The sequence below is a fragment of the Carex rostrata genome, chromosome 14 (assembly GCF_964058835.1).
Source record: "Carex rostrata chromosome 14, lpCarRost1.2, whole genome shotgun sequence".
Lineage (NCBI taxonomy): Eukaryota > Viridiplantae > Streptophyta > Magnoliopsida > Poales > Cyperaceae > Carex > Carex rostrata.
The window spans coordinates 703,518-725,093 of record NC_135931.1 but is presented as its reverse complement, the minus strand read 5'-3'; the positions used below and the strand labels follow the sequence as shown (position 1 = coordinate 725,093).

General features: G+C 32.5%; 2 protein-coding genes and 2 long non-coding RNA genes across 6 annotated transcripts; 1 reads left to right on the top strand and 3 right to left on the bottom strand.

Annotated features, from left to right (window-relative positions):
• Window positions 1-8,676: 8,676 nt before the first annotated feature.
• Window positions 8,677-11,674, bottom strand: LOC144564976 (uncharacterized). 3 transcript variants are annotated; one of them, XR_013514803.1, is made up of 5 exons: window positions 11,154-11,674; window positions 10,308-10,420; window positions 9,760-10,229; window positions 9,302-9,443; window positions 8,677-8,907 (listed from the first exon to the last, which is right to left on the bottom strand). It is a non-coding gene; the product is annotated as an uncharacterized LOC144564976 (long non-coding RNA). The 3 variants fall into 3 exon arrangements; XR_013514805.1 differs by having other exon boundaries at window positions 10,327-10,420; XR_013514804.1 differs by lacking the exon at window positions 8,677-8,907 and having other exon boundaries at window positions 9,114-9,443.
• A 273-nt stretch (window positions 11,675-11,947) lies between these two features.
• Window positions 11,948-13,119, top strand: LOC144565250 (transmembrane protein, putative (Protein of unknown function, DUF538)). Its single transcript, XM_078314958.1, has 2 exons — window positions 11,948-12,357; window positions 12,792-13,119. The coding sequence occupies exons 1-2, from the start codon at window positions 12,058-12,060 to the stop codon at window positions 12,984-12,986; spliced, it is 495 nt and encodes a 164-aa protein (XP_078171084.1). The 5' UTR covers window positions 11,948-12,057; the 3' UTR covers window positions 12,987-13,119.
• Window positions 13,120-13,434: 315 nt separating this feature from the next.
• Window positions 13,435-13,867, bottom strand: LOC144565251 (uncharacterized). The gene has a single exon (XM_078314959.1). The coding sequence runs from the start codon at window positions 13,823-13,825 to the stop codon at window positions 13,649-13,651; it is 177 nt and encodes a 58-aa protein (XP_078171085.1). The 5' UTR covers window positions 13,826-13,867; the 3' UTR covers window positions 13,435-13,648.
• Window positions 13,868-19,047: 5,180 nt separating this feature from the next.
• On the bottom strand, window positions 19,048-20,243 carry LOC144565750 (uncharacterized). Its single transcript, XR_013514950.1, has 2 exons — window positions 20,058-20,243; window positions 19,048-19,759 (listed from the first exon to the last, which is right to left on the bottom strand). It is a non-coding gene; the product is annotated as an uncharacterized LOC144565750 (long non-coding RNA).
• Window positions 20,244-21,576: the final 1,333 nt, after the last annotated feature.

Sequence of the window (21,576 nt, the reverse complement as noted above, 5' to 3'; positions counted from 1 at the left end):
AAATGAAAGTGAAAGTGAAAATGAAGAGGAAATAGAAGAAATTTCCTCAAATGATGGAGATCAAAACATGGAAGAAACATCATTGAGAAGGTCGGTTCGAGGAAGACAACCTTCAACAAGACTAAGGGATTTTATAACCTACAAGGTACAATACCCTATTCAAAATTTTATTACATATGGTAATATCTCTCCCAATTATAAAACATTTTTGACCTCAATTGCAAATGAACAAGAACCAAAAAATTATGAAGAAGCCATAAAAAATTCTACATGGACCAAAGCCATGAGAGAAGAATTAAAGGCTCTTGAAAAAAATGAAACTTGGATTATTGTGCAATTACCAAAAGACAAAAAACCCGTAGGTTGTAAATGGGTATATAAAATTAAGTATAATTCAGATGGTACCGTAGAACGGTACAAGGCTCGCTTAGTTGCGAAAGGGTACACTCAAACTTATGGTATAGACTACCATGAAACCTTTGCACCCGTGGCCAAAATGAATACGGTGAGAATATTATTTTCTATTGCGGTTAACCAAAATTGGAAATTATACCAAATGGATGTCAAAAATGCCTTTCTTCAAGGAACACTTGAAGAAGAGGTATATATGACTTTACCACTCGGTCATGAAAAAGAAAGAAACAATGGATTAGTTTGCAAATTGAAGAAAGCAATCTATGGATTGAAGCAATCTCCAAGGGCATGGTATGACAAATTAAGTTCTTATTTAAAAATTTGTAATTTTAAGATTAGTAATGCCGATCATTCATTATTTATAAAAATTGAAGGAATTAGTACCACCATCATATTGGTATACGTTGATGACATTATTATCACCGGAAATAACCAAGAAGAAATCAATAAAATAAAAGTTCACTTGAAGGAAAAATTTGACATCAAAGACCTTGGTTATTTAAAATATTTTCTAGGAATAGAAATAGCACATTCCAAAAATGGTCTCTTTATTTCTCAAAGAAAATATATCCTAGATTTGTTAAAGGAAACCGGAAAATTAGGTTGTAAACCGGCATCAACACCAATAGACGGTAGGCATAAATTGAATAGTGAAGAAGGTGAACCATTAGATGATATAAATCAATTTCAAAGACTTGTGGGAAAATTAATATACCTAACTGTAACTCGACCGGATATATCATTTTCCGTAAGTCAAATTAGTCAATTTATGCATGCTCCAAGAACACCCCATTTGGAGTCAATAAATAGAATTTTAAAATATTTAAAAGGAACACCCGGAAAAGGGATTTTTATGAAAAATAACAATTCTAATAATGTGTGTGGCTATTCCGATGCAGATTGGGCCGGAAGTTTTGATAGAAAATCGACAACCGGCTTTTGCACATATGTAGGCGGAAATTTAGTCACATGGAAAAGCAAGAAACAAAGTGTCGTGGCAAGATCAAGCGCCGAGGCGGAATATCGAGCCATGGCATCCACCGCAAGCGAGCTAACTTGGATCAAACAACTTCTTGCGGATGTTGGAATTAAAATTCAAGAACCAATAAAAATATTTTGTGATAACCAAGCAGCACGACACATAGCAACCAATCCGGTGTTTCACGAAAGAACAAAACATATCGAAGTGGATTGTCACTTCATTAGAGAAAAAATTCAAGCAAAAGAAATTGAAACTCCATTTGTGAGAAGTGAAGAACAATTGGCGGACATATTCACAAAGGGTTTAGATCCGAAACAATTTGAAGGAAATCTAAGCAAGTTAGGGTTAATCGATATCTACACGCCTAACTTGAGGGGGAGTGTTGAGAATGAAGGATAAGTCAGATCCGTTAAGCTTTAGACCCGTTTAGAATTAAATAGAGCTACTAGTGATAAAAAGTTATCGTTAGTATTGTAGCTTACTGTATAGGATAGGCATATTACCGTTATATTTATTTTTCTCCAACTATATAAGAAACCCACTGTACAAATTAGATTATGAATGAAATATACAATTTTCTCATTCATCTCTGTCTAAAACTCAGAAACTCAACAGTATCTATGGGTATCCAGTCGTATATGTGGGTTTCAACGGAGTATCAGTGACCGTATCGACCAAGTAAGGATATGCTAGCTGGCGTATCAAATACATATCGATGCCGTATCGGATGCGTATCAGCATCCGATACGTGTCCAATGCCTAATTTGAAGTATCCGAGTAACATAGCTTATCCCCAAATTAATAATCTAGACTTTGGTGAATGGTTATCTTCACCGTTTCCAGTGGTTTTACTGGGACTTGGAGATTGCACGAGCATGCAAAAGCTAAATTGATTTGACCAATGCATGGAAGAAAGGAAAATAAAGGAAGGCAAAGGAGGAAAGAAAGAGAAAAAGCTTCACACCCCAATTAGTTTTAGCACTACCCTTAGCAAGTTACTAGAACAAAGCTAAAAGATCATCTCTGTAGAAATATATATATATATATATATATATACACACACCCCTTTAAAAAGAATTTCTAATTTTCTTTAATGATTCAGTTAATGATCTTGAACATTACACAAATTTTGAGAGGGGAGGTGTGCATGCAATGATGCAATCATGTAGATGTGCTTTGAACTCTGGATACGGATTTTGATGCATCTTTGTCGTCAAAATCCCAACTGGAAATGCAAATCCAAATTAAAGGAAAAAAGAAAAGAGGCCCAGCGGGGCCCAACTTTTGAAGCGCGAGGATGGCTCGAAATTCACAATTTCACGTTCACAATCTCAGAATTGCTTTTTCTCCTCTCATTTCCTGGTCCTACAAAAGCGCAGCAGATTCGCTTGAGACTCTAAGCACAAAGGAAAAAAAAGAAGGATGTGTCATAAAAAAAAGACTACTTACTGAATAAAGGGAATTAAATAAAGGACTGCGCTACGCGTCCCCCAAATGCACCTCCTTGCCACAACCCTTGTATATTTACGGTCGATTTATTTCAGCTGTGACAATAATTAACTTTGTTTCTAATTATAAATTTATTTCCAACAAGTAATTTGTAATCATCATGCTGTTGTTCTTTAAATCTTTTCCAATCTGCATAAGTTGATTAAACAATTTTTTTTAGATTTGCAGTGTACAAATTAAAATTAAGCAACCAATTTAGAATTGAGATAGTGTTTAGCGACAAATTAAAAACATGCACTGAGATAAAATTATGTAATAAGTTAATAACATAAACAACGCGACTCTTTATTACAACTAAAATTTTAAAAATAAAAGAAATCAATCTAACAATATATAAACCAAATTTATTTGTAAGCACATTTATGAAAACATAAACAATTCTATGAATGTAAAGTGTTGTATATTATAATTTTTAATTGCTTCAAATACATTAGGAAAATATTCTTTCAAGAAAATATACTAATGGAGTTAAATATTTGTCTTTCTTATAACTAAAGCGTTTTTTTATCTTCAAAATAACGTATCCTATATGCATCTCCTTATATGACTGAGTCAATTAGTATGTATTTAGATATTTTGATCGGTTCAGTGATAGTTGTTTGGTTTTGGACATGTTAGTAGAATAGCAATTAAGAACAACTCACTAATTTAGAATAACATGCCGATCCAAACACCAAGCAAAGAAAAAAATAGTACGCTAACCCAGGTTAGCAGCTATTCCAAGTACAAAACATTGATCAATTTTAGATTTGAAACAAGTGGTCTAAATGATGTCCATCCGAAATACTTAAGGTGATGTGAAATCAAATTGTTCGTTTGAATACCATATATAGCTGTTATTTCAAATTAGTAGCTATATATTCTCTAGCAATCCAAACATATTGATGTGAAATCACACGGATATGATACACTGGGTGCAAACTTTGGGTAACCCATAGCAAAAACTTCACACCAAAGAAGTAGGAACCTACTATATATACCCTTGATAGAGCATCATACCCCATATATATCTGAGTCCATCTCTCTCAACTTTCAAGCACCTCTTATCTTATCTGGAGAAATTAAGTTAAGGGTATGGGGAGAAACTAAACATACACTAATGAGCAGTGCCAGTGCCAGTGGTGATAACAAATTTTACAAGACTCCCAAGGGCCAAGCTAGCAGCCTAAGGTCACAGTAAGAAGGGCATTATGGGAAGATCAGGTGGATTGTTGTGCTTATTTTGCATTGGACTTGTGCTACTTGTTGTCACCAAAAACGGGCCCCCACCAGGCTTTGCTGCCATTGCCAACTTGCCAGCGGTTACGGGTATGAAAAATAGACCCGTTCGGGTCCGGCCCGCTAATCCAGAGGCCTTCAGGTTCAGGAGCAGCAAGAGGAGGGTCCCAAGGGGTCCTGATCCAATCCATAACAGGTACTTGTACTCGCCTCTTTCTCGGATTCGGATCTTCTGTGGTGGTGGGAGGAGTGGACATTTATGTTTGGTATGTTGGAATTCGTTTTTTCTTTCTTTCTATCGTTGTTGGAATAATTTGCTTGACTTGACTGTTAATTTTATGGCCTAAAGAAAGAGCATAGTTCAATGATGACAATGTGTCAATTTTAGTTATTTTTCTAAAAAAAATATTTCAATTTTTTAGTTATGAGTTTTGACATGCACATGTTATTATTATATATCTTACAATTAATCTAAGTACGTTCATCTGCAATAATTAATTAATGTGTATTAATTTTTGGTCAGACGAACAAAAAAGATGACAATGTCATCAGGAAGAGCATAGTTGGCACATCAATGACATCCGATCGACATTGTGGAACCATGCATGCATGATCGATCGATGCATCCATAGTAAATGCATGAAGAGCTTCACCGTACATGCATCTTCAGACGATATATATATCCCAGTCATATCATATCATATTACTTAAATGGAAGTAATATATATGTTTGATATTTTGATTTTGTTATGAGTGTAAAGATTCAAGACTGCTTCAACTATGATAATATAATTCTTAACTGCAGAATGATCCATGTTAAATTAAAATAGTTTATGTACACAATTTATATATTTTCCCTCTGTCATTTATTATTTGATGTTAGCTGATTAATTTTACTGTTCACGTGAAATATAATTAAGATACTAGGAATCCTAGCTCCAGAAAAAATAAAAAATAAAAAATAATTATCTGGTAATCTGGTCGTACCATTGTTTGTAACTTTGTACCATCTTTTACAAAAAGTATATTTTCCTCCTGTGCAGCGCATGGCTAAAGCACAAATACACTGCTGGCCTAGCAGGCTACAATAATTGACTTCTCAAATAATCAATTAATAACAATGCTTTAGGTGATCTTAACTAATTATATTTTGTGTTTATAAATATTGACAAATTAATAACGATTTATACCGCAAAGCAGGGATGAACATTAATTATTTAATTAATTACCTGCAAATTCTTCACTTATTTAATTTTTTTTCCATAATAATCTATATATGAATAATAATGTTTTTTTTTTCTCTTTCCATGCACCTCCCTGTTACTCAGCATTTGAACAGTAGCAGAGCTACATTGAACCAGTGATATTATTTTTAGATTTTGAAAATTGAGTATAGATCTATATGTATAATCAGATTGTTCCCAACTTTTGGTGAACCTTTTGCTTACTCTGTGAATTGATTAATTCACGACAGTCCACAACCCGCGAGTTGTATCAGTAGAAAAAAAAAAAAAAAAAAAAAAAAATTACCCTGATAAAAATCCTTCCCACGCGGCTACGCCCCTGAATTCTATTGAATAGATTCTTTTTCTCTGGTACATGGCCAGAGATCTAAAGAATATCCAGCTGCATTCGTGGCTTCATGCGTTGCCATTAATTAAATCTCGAAAAGCAAAATATGTGTACCAGAAAAGAATTATTTTTAGGTAAATGAAAGCCTGGAAGTGGTAAAAAGCAAAAGGAAAAGCGGAAAGAAAGAAACCAAAGTGAATTTTCTCTTGGGTTTTCCAGGCAAGTAGAACAAAAAAAGAAGCTAAAGCGGCAAAGCTTCTAAGATACTTTAATTTCCTTTTGTTTAAATCTTAATTTCTTTTTATTCTTTTCCTGTACTTATTTTGAACAAATCGAGGATGAAAGACTAGAAACTAAAGCAGAGAGCCAGAGATGGATCAATGGTGCTCTCCAAAGTAGAAATCTTTCCAAACAAATTAATTAAAGGCCTATCCCGCATGCATCATGCATGCATGCAATTAATCCATGCGGGATCGATGCTGTGTTAATTATACCTTATCATATAATATTGTATTATATTATAAAAGCTAATTAAAGTAGAATGGAGACGGAATGATTCTTCTTTATATCATTTGTCTCAAAATCTTACAGAGTACAATTAAGATGGTCTAGATCTATTTATAGACACTGAACAGAATATGTAATTAAGTCTATTAATTGCTGCTATAACCAACAGCTAGCTGGTATAACTAACTCAGTTGATCTGTTACAATAAGGAATGCTAACTAACTAATTTTTTCTAACTGACTGTTGACTGTCATTAGTGCTAATGACCTTCGCTTGCTGTCCAGTCTCATCTAGAGTGGAGATCTCCAGTTTATTCCTATTATATTAAAATTATTCTCTGGCTAGCTGTTGACATCTTAATTTTCAAGTTATGTATATTTATATGTGTGTGTGTGACATATATATTTATTTCATAAAATTATTAATCTTTATAATAAAGCAACTAATTAAATAATTTCTGAATTATAAATTTAACAATATATGTGCTTTGTTTAGCAAACCCTTCTCCCAACAAAAATTAAGAGCACATAATCACGACTCACGTGTCAGAAGATCTATCTCCCTACAAAGAGCAGCTACGTCACCTAACTTTCCTTGTTGTTAATTTACATTACGATTCGTGCGTTGCCCGCTTTTCTATATATATATATATATATGCAGCGAAATTAAAATTCAGTTCTAATTAGCGATTATACAGCCAATTGTATAGCAGGTGAATGTTGTTAGAACGGTTAAAAAAAATGGTTCGATCGCATTATCCAGCATTAGCGAAGTAATATATAACCGCGGAATCTTTACTTTTTATTTTAGAGGTTATGTTAAACCGGTTCAATCATTTAAAGTTGCTCTGATCCGCACTTGGTAGTTTTTTCAAAATTCACTTGACTAGCTAGATGGTAAAAAATTTGAAAAATTCATACATAGCTAATACGCGAAATTTGTTAAAAATTTAAGTCAATATATTTATATTATATAACGAACTTTGGAACGGATTGAAAGTGAAATGACAGGATAATTAAGATGAGTCTTTCCAGCTGTCAAGTGTGAATGCATCAGGCATCAGCAATTCAGCATATAAATGCATTTATAACTTGGCATTTACATGGCCGTACGTGGCGTGTCAATCTCGCACATGGCGGGGACCCTTCACCCTTCACCCTAGTCCTAGTATCAGCATACTAGCCAGTGGGAAGTCACCACGTATTAATTGTACCAAGGTTAATGCTTCTCTGTAGCTAATGCTTCCTAGCCTTCTCTGTGTTCTCGATCTGCTATTACACGTGTCGGTGTCGGTGTCGTATTTTGGGAATGGGAGTAAATCAAGTAATTTAAATTGATCTCATTTGAATTTTCTCATGTGTTTGTGTTTATTGTGGGAACGACAATCGATACAACAAGTAACTATTTTGATTATATTAATTAAATGGTGAAGATGATCACCGACGTAGCAATACCAAACCCCCTTCTATTTTTTTTCTTTTCTTTTTAAATTTGATTTATCTAGACTTTCAAAGAGGGGAATTTAATAGCTTTATGTGGATAAACCAGTTTAAAATAGGAGATATCAAGTCCTTGGATTAAATATTTGAGAAATTTATGTGGATATCATATGCAGAAGGATCGTTGAAAATTGGTTGGAGGTGTGCCCGATAATTAGCCAATCTTAAAAATAACTTTTCAAAAAAAATATTAACTATAGTAAAAAGATAATCTTAACTTGTCAAAGTAGTTAATAGCGACGTGATATGAAAATGTCATATTTTCTACGTATACTGCAAGAAAAGGATGCCTATAAATATTGACAAAAGAAAAGGATGCGATTCCATCAGACTATACTTTGGTAAAATCACATCACTATATTTTTTGGTGAGGAAAAAACAATGAATTTCTTTTTGGTAGATTTAATTTTTTATTTCTAGAAATAATTATGATCAAATATGTACTGATTCATTCAACATAAATTCAGTGATGGAACCATTAATAGCCGTCTCGTGTCTGGTAAAAATCCAAAAATAATTGAGAACTAGAATATGCTGCTGATGTTTGTGGATGTTAGCCTGTTGTTGCTAGTGTTTTTTTATTTGAGGAGCGTTAATTATGTTGTTTTATTCCATGTCCAGTTACCGTCTGGTTATGACCAGTGTTTTAAAAAACATCCGTTTAGGTCCGATTAATCGTCTAATTAGTCGTTCACAGTGACCAAACAATTATGAATTTTCTCAAATAATCGACTGATTATTTCCGATTATGCATGATTATTCCTAATTATTTCTGAATAATCACTTAATGATACTCATCCGTCCGACAAGCGCATACCGTTATTTACAACACTGGTTTTGACGGTTTTGACTGTAGGTAAAAGAAAACATAGATATTTTATTAGACAGTTGTCAATTTCTTACGTTGAATCTGTCTTTCTAATTATTTAGGATGTCACAATCAGAAGAAGAATAGCATAAAAATACCCCAAGTACAGTTCATTTTATTTAGGCATGTCTTCCATTTTTTCGTTGAATGTGTCTCCATTCCTTTAATTAGCACGGAGTTTTTTTTTTTCCTTTGTAGGATATATAACAATTGTTGAAGGAACTGCTACAGATATGATATTGGAGCAATTTTGAAAGGATCAATTAGCTAGACAGTTAGATGAAGTAAATCTTCATTCTCATTGACTCTTTCCACCTACATAATGGAAATGAATGTACCTAAGAAAGTTAAAGAACATATGAGCTTGGATCAAGTAGACAGTTTTAAAAGGTAGAAAAATTTTGGATGCAGCGAGAATAGCGAGAACAGCGAGAACAGCGCTATTCTCATCCATCCAAACGTACTCAGGAACAGCAAGAATAGCGCTGTTCTCGCTGTTCTCGCTATTCCTACAAAAACATGGAATAGCAAATGAACTCTCTCAAAGCCTCAATCCCTACAGTAGCTATTCTAAATGTTCAATCCAAACAACTTCCGAATAGCTTTGAGTTAGCGCTATTCTTAAATAGTAGCTGTTCTCGCTATTTTTAATTTACTATTCTCAACAGTAGCTATTCTCGCTATTCTCTAGTGCATCCAAACGCACCCCTTGGTGTGTTGGAGTCAATTTACCAGAGTTCCGACTGACATAATTCTCAAATATTTCATAGTCCCTCCAAAGCTGGTCCAGATGTTGCATTGGTTTGAGGATTGCTTTCTGGTACACCTTGCACATAGAAGTCATGCGTTGTGACTCTTCCTAAGGGGATGCGGCCTAAAGAGAAAAAAAGTAATACTAATTACAAAAGAGGCTAAAAGAATTTAAAAAATTCAACAATTTGCAAAAGAGCCCTGCATTTATTGGACAAATTCAAATTTGCATATATTGAGTATTAAATAAATACAGTAACATATATTTTGATAAAGGGCATATTATCTGCATCACTATCTCTCATTAAACACATTGTTATGATGTTTCTTAACTGTACAGACTTATTTTTATTTGTCCAATGATGAATCTTCTATTTTCAGTTTCTGATAAATTTAGGGGATTTTCCAATGTTAAAGAAAAAGAAGGATGAGCAAGGCACCGGCTTAGACTTCAAGAATGTGATGTATTCCATCCAAACAGGACCAGAAGCAATGTCACTACCTGAAGAGTTAATTGAAGAATTAAACAAATAAGATAAAAAAAAATGAATAAAAACACAATATGAACATTATATTACACCATTCAATAAACAGTAAGCAGACAGAACTATCACTTCCTACTTCCTCTCAAGTTGGCATCTGTAGCCTCTTTGCATTTAGCAACCATGACGATCTGTCGAAATAATTTCTCAAGGAGAATATTTGCCAAAGAAGGAAAAACCATATGAGATTGGGAGTGAAGTAATTAGTTAACAAATAGTATCAACAATTGCTAAAAGGAAAAGAAGAACAATGACCTAATTAAAATTGTAAAACCTTTCTCATCTAAATTTTTGTCTCCTTTCACTCTGCAGCTGCCGAAAATTAAGGGCTCTTACTTTCACCTTTTCCTTGTATGCATCATCTTTAGCTGCATACTCATACAAGTATTAAAAGAAAAAAATGAAGGGCTGATTAAAATTGCTAAAAGGAAAAGAAGAACAATGACCTGATTAAAATTGTAAAACCTTTCTCATCTAAATTTCTGTCTCCTTTCACTCTGCAGCTGTCGAAAATGAAGGGCTCTTACTTTCACCTTTTCCTTGTATGCATCATCTTTAGCTGAATACTCATACAAGTATTAAAAGAAAAAACATGTCTGGCATAGTGGATACTTGCTCATTAAGCAGGAAACAAATAGTGTTGCAAGGAGGAATTTGTAATTTTTAATTATCTAAAAAAATATAGCACTAAATAAATGAAGAAACTTCTGCCCACAGGACATGAACTTGTTTCCAGTTAACACATTAGCACACTATCAGTTACTACTTATGAACCTAACCATTACCGGAATTCTGTTACAGAAACAAACTAAAAATGAATTGAATTATGCTCTAATTCAATAAAATGCCATGTTTACAAATAAAAAAAATCAATTGCAAGAACCAAAAACTAACACATTAACACTATCAGTTACGGGACCTAACCATCCTAATCCTATCTGGCTCCCTCTCAATACTATTGTCAAAGAGATTTAAGAAAAAGCTTCTGAAAATATTAACTAATAGCAGCATATTACTATATGAACTTATTTTCAATCCTCACTTACCATTTCCAGACTCACTCATCAACAAATGGAAATATATTTAAAAAAAAAAAACAAATGCAGTTACCAAATACCAATAGTTTCTTACGACTGGTTGCAACTTTGGGCTAATGAACTTTCTTTGCAGTTATTTGACACAGTACAGTTCCTAGCTTCAAACCTCTCATCAATTTTCTGAGCTTTGCATTTAATCGAACTTGAAAATTGAAATATTTGCAAATTGCACAAACTGAAAATTGAAATATTTACCTCAATGAGGCTATGGAAATCCCAAATTTTGATCTCAAGCAGAGATGCATGCAATAAAATCTGGCAATGAGGCTCTGTGGCTACATCGAATCACAGGGCTAGGCACTTCTCCTCACCGATTGTTGATGGATTAGGCTGGACCTCCATTAAAGACGCCTCTTCAGCCCGACATTCATTCTTTTCAACTCACCGCCAATAAATGTTTGGGTTGGAGAAAAAGGTAGGCGCAAGGGACGGGGAATTAGGGTTAGTGTTAAGGGAAGGGAAGGGGATGGAGAGCACTGGATACCGGGGGATAGTGGGGTCCGTCGGCGGTGAGAGGCGATTTGGATTTCAATCAACGGTATCAGCTGCGTCCGCGGCATCGGTGCCTGAAGTGAGGAAGAGAATACGGAAAGGAGAGAAGAGAAGAGACAATAGTAGGATACGGAGAGGAGACCGCTATTGGTGCCATACTAAGAGAAAAATACGTGGCAAGCGCAGAAGGAAGAGGAGATGATACCTGTAAAAGTTTCAGACTAATTCAAAGACGAAGAGGGGTAAATTGGAGTTTGACATCAGCTCTTTTTCCATCGTACGGTAGATATAGGGGGTGACACTGTTCATCGCTGATGTCACAACTCATTGAAAATTAAGGTATTATAATGAGACCGAACCCCACTAGACTAGACGTCTAGAGTCTAGACCCATTCCGAACATCAACAATCCATGTTAGATGTTACAATTATTTGAATTAAATTACTTGTCCATTAATAGTTAGTCAACGAGCCCAATTGAACCGGACACCTCCGTTCTAATCAGGACCGTCCATGACCCTGACAGATCTCCCCGACCCGAGCAATTCTTCCTTGCGACTAATTGCCAATTTGGGGGACTCATTAGTGCGCACCGAGTGTTCGACGAAATGCTCTCTCCTCCTTTTGCTTTCCTTCTCCTTCCGTTCCTCCTTCTCCTTCCCATCGCCACGTCATCCCCTTCGCTTTCCAATGGCACGACCGTATACGATATCCTCACTCAGTACGGCCTCCCTCCAGGTCTTTTACCAGATACTGTCACCTCCTTCTCTTTCTCTGAGGAAGACGGGGATTTTGAAGTGAATCTCTCAGGCCCTTGCTACGTGGAGTTTGATTACCTTGTCTACTACGAACCCAAAATAACTGGCGTTGTTCGGTACGGAAGCGTTAGCCAGCTCAAGGGCATCCAGGTAAGATTTTTTATTTATTTTTTTCTTTTATTCTCTCCGGACAAGCTAAAATTGGTACATTAATTGGGGCTAATTTCTAAGGAGCAATGATTTCCGAGTCCAATCTGTTCCCACTATATGAGAGTAATTAAATAGGGAGCAATGATTTCTAAGAAGCAATAATTTCTAAGGAGCAATGATTTCCGAGTCCAATATGAGCATAGAGCCAATGTTTTGGCTCTATTGTTCGTGTGCTGCATGAGGCAAGAAATGCTCTGTCAATATATTTACCAGTACTGAGGTTTTGTTCGTTTTTTTTTTTTTTTTTTTTTTTTTTGTGGAAGATTGGTATTTCTATTACTGGTACCGTTAACCTGAACCTTCACGTTCATCCAGAGTATTGATCAATAGTGATGTAAAATAACAATTTGTTCATCGTCTGATTAATTGAATAGGTTCGGCGGTTTCTGATATGGTTAGATGTAGATGCAATAAAGGTCGACCTTCCTTCATCACAGTACATCTATTTTGATGTTGGCTGGATCACAAAGAAACTCGATGCTGATCAATTTATGACCGTTCATTCATGCCGGAGCAATGGATTGATCGATGTCATGACCAACACAACCACGAGCACGTTTTCTGTCTAAATTTCACTCGAGTGTACTTTGTTAATCTCCTATTAATTGTATTGGTCCCTGTCATTGTACAAGTATCTTTGTTTTTGGACGTGTTAATTATGACTTGTGATCTTTCAATTCAGGTTTTGGTTGAATAAATCAGGTGCGCATGTTTTCTCAGTTTAACTGCATAGCATCCATACCAGTATACCACCTACTTTGCATCTAGCATTTAAAATTTTGGTTTGCTAATTACCTGTTGAGAAGCGTTTTTATTTTAATTCATTTTTAAGTTTTTGCCTGTTGCACACCTGCCCTTATTGATTACCAAAGGATATTGAATTTGTAATTTAGAACAGCAGGCATTTGATTATTTTAACATAGAATAAAAAGTAAGAAGATTAATATAACAACAGAGCCATCGTGGAACCAGATCAAACCAATAATATATTTGTTAAAGAAAAGGGAGAAAATAATGTACAGAATAATGAATTTTTAATAATCAATGGTCGCTTACAAGATTCAGCATTCCTCTTCCTTCACGCTTCAAAATGATAATAAAACCAAATAAACCAATTAACAAATGTGCTAATTAAATTTCAACCCACAATTAAAATATCCCTCAAATTCCCATAATTAATTACACATGCATGGAAGCACATAAACCCACCATCATCACGGTTCTCGCTCCTTCAAAATAGGTAACCAAAGGCCAATGCCGCAACCGAAGCAGCAGCAGTGTAAACCGGCATGCTGGTCTCTGCACCGGAAGTGGGGGAAGGCGCAGGTGCATCGGTTGCAACGGCTGAGGAGGCCATCATCATAATTGCCGCAACGGCGAAGAGAGTCTTCTTCAACATGGCCTCCATTTCTCAAATATGTGCTTGGAATTTACAAGTATGGGGAATTAATTTGATTGATTGATTGATTGAGTGATTGCTTGAGGGATGACGAATAGATGGAGAGATTGAGGGACTTTTATAGTTAGAGGAAGGAGGTGTTGGGTATGAGAGGTATGAACAAATGAGGCTGGAATTTCTCTTTGTTAGGAGTTGGCAGCATGGCATTTTTGGGTTTGGTCGGCTAGGTTGTTGATTGTTGTTGTTTGATTGGCTTTTCCTTGAGGACGACAACAAAAGTCAGATGGGGATTTTCTGTGGCCATATAAAATTCCCTAATTCATCTGTTCTCTTAGGCATAAATTAGGAACAGACACCTGGTCATGGATAAACCAAGAAAACTTATTTGTGTAACAAAGAATCTGGCAATGTGAAAGACAGGTTGGAATTGGCAATGGTGTCATACAGGCTACAGCTATTGTCTGGATTTCAACCGGTCAATGCAGTTCCAGCCAGGCAGTTAAGCATCCAGCTCCAGCTGCTCCTTAGCGGCAACAATCATTGCCTCATTTTTATTTCATAATATAAGAATCAAATAAAAATCTGAAGACATTGCAGTTAACCACCACATGAAATACATCGTTTATGATACGAGTATAGAAGAATCAAATAAAAATGTGCTCATGGTCGATAACAACCAACTTTTTATATGCTATCCAGCTGCTCCTTTCTGCGATCAGTTTTGTTTTCGTTAATTTTTTTTATTAAAATTAAGAACGAGAATTAAAAAAAAAACAAAAAACAAAAGACAGATTACAAGTTTACGCAATTAAAAATAAATAAATTATTGTACACATTATTTACTAATGAGTTCTCTGCCAATAACAGGGAACTTTATGACTTTGATTATTATTATTTTTCATTTCTACATCTATTTTCTTAACTTTTTCCTTTCACATTACTCCGGAAAAAGGAAAAGGAAAAAAAAAAATGAAGTAAACCAAATTTTTCTCTTGGGCCTTCATACAGGCTTAAAAAAATAAAAAATTACATGCTTTGTATACGGGCCTTATTATTGGGCCTCACATAAGTTCATATTTATATTGTTGTGATTAATTGACATAAATGAGGCCCAAGGACTGTTTTTTCTTTGGATTGCATAATTTGGACTTGTGCTGCTGGCATCATTTTTTTTTTTGGTTAAAGCGCCCGTAGGCATTCATTTTTTTTTCCTTTCGTATTGATTTACCTGATAATAAAATATTTCATATTTTATTGAACGAAGTAATGAAACATTGCTGGAAAGATTATAGAAATAGTGATTAATTTACCACGAAAATCCAATGATAGTATGATTTTATTTGTAAAATTACAATGCTTTCGTTTCTAATTAGAACCAAACTATATAATTACATGAAACTTTACAAAGTGTCGTTCTTTTTCAAAATATAGAACAAAATACCCTCCTTTCAAAATTCTTAACAAAATGTCCTTGTGAACCCCACTTGTTCCCTCTCTTTCCCTCCCTCCCTCTTAATTCTCCCTATTTGCTTTCATATATTTTTTGCTTATGTAAAATATACAATTATGATTTTATTTAAGGTTTAATAATTTTTATTTTTTATGTGTATAAATGATTTAGAATTAAAAAATTAAGTGTGAAATTTTATTTGCTAAAATTAGAAAGTATAATATTAGCTCATAAATAAATATGTAAATTTTTGCATGTAATTAAATCGAAATTTTTTACAAAGTATCCATCTTTTTTTCAAAATATAGAACAAAAAACCTAACATTGATGAGCACACAAAAACAAATTTTTAAAAGGAATAAATCAAGCTATATAGATTCTTGAAAGAGACGAAAGAGAAGGAAAAGAAATGACATAGGTGTTATGATGTATTGCTATGTGCCTATGTATGGAATCCAACTGGCTTACAAGTTGTCTATCTAATCATAGTGCATAATTTTGCCAAATTTGATTCTTCTTTCTGGTATGAACAAGTCTGAAAAGAATATATGCATGAAATATTTTTGAAACACATGCCTATTTGCTTAAAAAAAGTTAGAACAAAGAATTGGAGGCGGTACGACAGATCTTAGATCAAATTCGATGTGATGTTAGATCATAACTATTCGATTAGCATCAAAATTCGCACAGATGGTCTAACTGAATCAGACCAAATTTGATTCGATAAATTTATTATTATGTGACTATTACATAGTACAAAGAATATCCTTCAATTTTGACAATTTTACAGCATCAAATGAATTTAAATTGATGAAAATATTGATAGAGACGCAGAATGATCTGTCAACTAATAAAATGTTTGATTTGAATTGATTTTATATATTTTCCTTTTTTATAACTAAGTCACCAGAGATTTCTCATGATAGAGATAAAAGAAGGACACTTTGTAAAATTTCCCGATCTAATTACATACATAAATTTACATATTTATTTATGGGCTAATATTTTACTTTCTGATTTTAGCAAATAAAATTTCAAACTTAAATTTTTAATTCTAAATCATTTATGCACATAAAAAATAAAAGTTATTCAAACCTTAAATAAAATCACAATGGTATAATTTACATAAGCAAAAAATAGATGAGAGTAATTAAATAGGGAGAATGAAGAGGGAGGGAAAGAGAGGGAACAAGTGGGGTTCACAAGAGCATTTTGTTAAGAATTTTGAAAGGAGGATATTTTGTTCTATGTTTTAAAAGAAAAAGAACACTTTGTAAAATTTCCCATATAATTACGAATGTAATTTTGACTCTAATTTCATACTAAAATTTGCACATCCCTAACTGCTTGTTATCAGAGTATTAATAAAGCATAGCATTTTATATGTATTATATGTTCCAAAAAAACATTGTGGAGCATAGTAACAAGGTACATGTTTTATTTGTGAATAATTTGCGAATAAAATGTTTTATTTTGATATTTCTTAACCAAATACTGAATAAAACGTGATTTTTTTTGTTTGTTTGGGTTTTTATTTTTATTTTTGCTTCCTTGTGGTACCGAATTATCCAGAATTATATTCAAATTATTTCCGAATCACAAACTTTTTCCCTCATCAAACCGAATCAGAATAATTCATTTGTCACTATGTTGTGGAGTAATATATTTCCAGAAACAATTTTACACCATGTTTGGTTGTGGCCTAAAGGGTGGAATAAGGAGTTTAGGCCTCGTTATTCCACCAAACGTGTCTTAATTGAGCCGGACTATGGTGGCATAAGCCAATCTTTAGGCCGGCCTGAATTAAACCACCTCACATGGTGGTTTAATTTTTATTCCACCTCATGTTCTAACTTGAATGATTATAATAATATTTTATTTGTATATAATTAGTATATTATTATTATTAATTATTATTAGTATATAATTATATAATTAATATCTTATATTGTTAATATATTAAATAATTATTATAATAATATTATATAATTAATATCCTTTTATTAATAATTATTATTAATAAATAATTATATAATTATTATGTTATATTGTTAATATATTAAATAATTATTATATAATATTATAATATATTATAGTTATTATTAATATATTAATATTGTGTAATTAGTATCTTATTAACGATATATAAATATATAATTAATATGTTATATTGTTAATATATTAAATTATTATTATAATATTTTATAGTTATTATTAATATATTAATATTATATAATTAGTATCTTATTATTAATAATTATTAATATATAATTATATAATTAATATAGTATATTGTTAATATATTAAATAATTATTATAATAATATTATAATATATTAATATTATATAATTAATATTTTTTATTCATAATTATTATTAATGTAATTATATAATTAATATGTTATATTATTAATATATTAAATAATTATTATAATAATATTACAATGTATTTTAGTTGTTATTAATATATTAAAATTATATAATTAGTATCTTATTATTATTAATTATTATTAATTTATAATTATGTAATTAATAATTAATATTGTTAATATAGTAAATCATTATTATAATAATAATATAATATATTATAGTTGTTATTGATATATTAATATTATATAATTAGTATCTCATTATTAATAATAATTAATATTTTATATTGTTAATATATTAGATAATTATTTTAATAAGATTATATATTTAGTATCTTTTTATTAATAATTATTATTAATTTATAATTAATAATTAATAATTATTATTAATTTATAATTGATAATTTATATTATTAATATATTAAAGAAATTTTATAATAATATATAATATATTACAGTTATTATTAATATATTAATATTATATAATCAGTATCTTATTATAAATAATTAACCAATTTAGGCTTTCAAAACTTTAGTCCTCCGCGAACTCTAACCAAATAAGGAATAGTTTAAGCTATGATTTAACTTTAGGCCTCAACCAAACATAAATAATTTAGACCGGCCTAAGTTGGAATAACCAATTTAGGTCTCCTTGGTTTTAGGCCACAACCAAATATGGAGTTAAAGTTTAACTAATTCTACATCTGCTTATTTCTTTTTGTCCGTTACTGCTAATAAATTTACTATTTAAAACGGGTCATCTACAGAGAGGCTAACACAAAGCACGGCCACAGGGAAAAGTGCTCACCGCTACATTTCAACAACTCTCAATAGACAAACTACCTTACGAAGAGAGAATGCAAAAGAAAAGTGCTCACCACCAAATCCAAAGGAAAAAAAAACATACCATTCCATTTGACATCTTCACACAGTTCATTAATGTTTGCACGCTAATTCTGTCACCACCATCAGAAAGTTAGAATGTCCCTTGTCAGTTTTAAATTCTTACTATTTTAAGAAATGACCATCATTAATTTAATTGTTATGAAGAGAAATGTGAAAATAACAAACAAAACCAGAATAAAAAATGTATGTTAGGTTGAGCTATATATATGATCTAAGTTTGGGTAAACAAATAAATTAATAATATTTTTTTTTTACATTGGGAACAGAAGGTAAGGCTTAATTAGGCAATGCCAAATAAACTTAATCATTTGTGTAAAATTTTTCCCTTGTTTGTTTTTTTATGAAAACGGAAATTGAATTATATTAGGACTTAAAAGAAAGTCTACAGTAGAGGACATTTCACCTAAATCATAAAAAATAAAAAAATCCTTTTCATTTGCCATATTAAATTAATATGAGATATTTGACAAAATGTAGGGAAGAAAAGTAATTTCAAATGCTGACACATCAATCAAACAAACTTTTTTTATTTATATTTTTTTTTCTCTGAAATTTGCCAACAAAGGCCAAGCTACATTACATAGATGCAGCTGAAAATGTACAAAAAATGATCATAGAATAGGGGTCCATTACTGCTACCATTGTGGAATAACAACAGAAGTGAGACAAAAGCTGTCTACTTAATATCAGCCAATTGATTTTATCAAATCTAAATTACTCAATTTAGATCAGACGGCTCTTAACAGTCCATGTGTGACAGTCATTATTGCCACAACAGCAGCAGCAGAGGTAACCTCCATTAAGAGTACAAACCTATTACAAAGTGAAAAAAATGTGAAGGTATACCAATCCTTCAATAGTTAGAATTAAAATGAAAGGAAAATCAAGTAAAAAGAAAAGCACATTTTCAACAAAAATGCCCAAAAAAAAAAGAAGAAAATTTAATTCTGAGAGAAAAGGCATAAAGCCTCTCTAATCCCCATAATTGCAAGAAAAGCATAACATAACGGGGTTAGGAATTTCCAGCATCCCGGACTGGATTCCGCTCTCAGTATCTATTTATTTACAAGAGAACTTAATTAAGGCATCTCTATATTGCTGCCTCATTGCTTCAAGTACAATGCAGATGGATGCGACTCGACAAGGATCGACCATAGAATCTGTACATCCTCACACTGGCACTTCTTCACATCCTCATATAATATGTAAATTCCTCTCTCTAAGAAAAATAGGTAATTTAAGTATGATTAGATAGATACTTGTTAGGAGATTTTATTCCATGTGATAAAAAATATTTCAGCAATTGAAGCTGAATATTTCATAAGATGGACAAATTAAGTTGAAATCTAAGTGCCTCATTAGTTAACGCATAATAAATTGATGTTATGACAAATAAAACATAATCAAGTACTTGCATTAAAAATATACCTATGCAAAAATGAAACTGATTGTTGTAATAGTTTTGATTAGAATTTTACATAGAAACATAAAAATGCGAGATTGACAAAGAAACATACTTTTTTTGTTGATAGAATGCACGCGGAACCAGAGCTTCTTCAAAGGGGTAAAGAGAGAATGAAGCCACCCCATGGAAGAAATTACTGGTATGAAGAACTTGCTACTATTTCATTTATAAAGCATCAACTAGTTAAAGAGGAAGAGAGGAAGAGAGAGAGAGAGATATAGACTGAGAAAGTGAGGTGGTAAGTTCTTCTATTGCTTTAGGCTTGGGTGAAGTCTATTTCACTATTGCTCTGCCACATTTCAATTTCCCTTCAAGCTCAATCATGAGTTACACATTTCTTTTCTGGTATCTTGTCACCATCCACCTCTCTCTCTTCTCTCTTCTCTCTCAAGATCTCTCCCCCTCTCTATTTTTTTTCTTTTTCTGACCTTTCCTATTAAGCCTGTGTGACATGTCAATAAAACTAATAAAAAAAAAATATAGAAAAGATACATACCTAGCAAGTATTTAATATTGTAACTTGCTTTGCATGTAATCATATATATACAGGAAATCATATAATTTAGTGAGAATGATGATGTAGAATCTTTTTTAATTTACATGTATTAGGTTGGGACAATAAGGTCTACATCTTGTGCTAGGCATGAATTGATCCATGTGTCGCCAAAAGTTAGCGAAAATTCAATTGAAATTTTACGTGTCGTAAAACCGGTCTTCAATCGTTGAAGCAGTTGATAAAAAACAAATAGTTAATATCATGAAAACAGTGAGAAAGTAACATCATACCATCTCTATAGCATAATTATTTGATCATATATATTTCTTACCTGAGTATTAAAAACCAAAATAAAGTTTTCTAGATACAAATCTGTCGCCTTCTTTCTCATTCTTGATTCTTCATCATATCTACCTGGGACCACATTTTCAAAATCTTTAAACATGGACCCTTCATGTTGGTAATGTTTAACTTGTGCGGTTTTGGAAATTTCTTATATAAATAAAAACCTTATTTCTATAATTATTTCTCCATTTTCCATGAATGAAGGAAACAGAGGAATGAAAAATTCAATCCCATGATATATTTAAATAGTCTACTTTCAGAAACTTAAATACATTTGTAAGTGATCACGATCTGACGGTAACATAGGAGAAGATATAGAAATAAAGGAATTAATAATTCATAGTTTGCCTTCTAACAAATATAAATATGTTTCTAGTCTAAGCCCAAGGTTTTCTCAAATTGGCCCGGTATAGGGAGGCCCAGGCCCATTAAAATAAAAGGCACGTGGCATAATTATGGCAGGGACCGACCAAATTGACAATTTTCTTCTCTCGTGCACGAAATAGATGCTCGCAAATCCAAAGCGGCCAACCAACAAAGATTTCCCCACTGTTATTATCTTGTACAAAAAACAGAGAGAGTATAATAATTTACTTCTAGGAGAGAAATAGACAACGAATTTGTATCCTCTGAGATATCTCAAACTTTGCGTGATTTTGTGGAAAATCCCAACCGTTTAAATACGTTCTGCACGAATCTCAAAGCACACATAATACTGACCCCTACATCA

Bases quoted from the DNA above. Each gene is read 5' to 3' on its own strand.
- LOC144565250 (XM_078314958.1), top strand. From the start codon at position 12,058: ATGCTCTCTCCTCCTTTTGCTTTCCTTCTCCTTCCGTTCCTCCTTCTC. The intron at 12,358-12,791 runs GTAAGATTTTTT...TTAATTGAATAG, and splicing joins GCCAGCTCAAGGGCATCCAG to GTTCGGCGGTTTCTGATATG.
- LOC144565251 (XM_078314959.1), bottom strand. From the start codon at position 13,825: ATGGAGGCCATGTTGAAGAAGACTCTCTTCGCCGTTGCGGCAATTATG.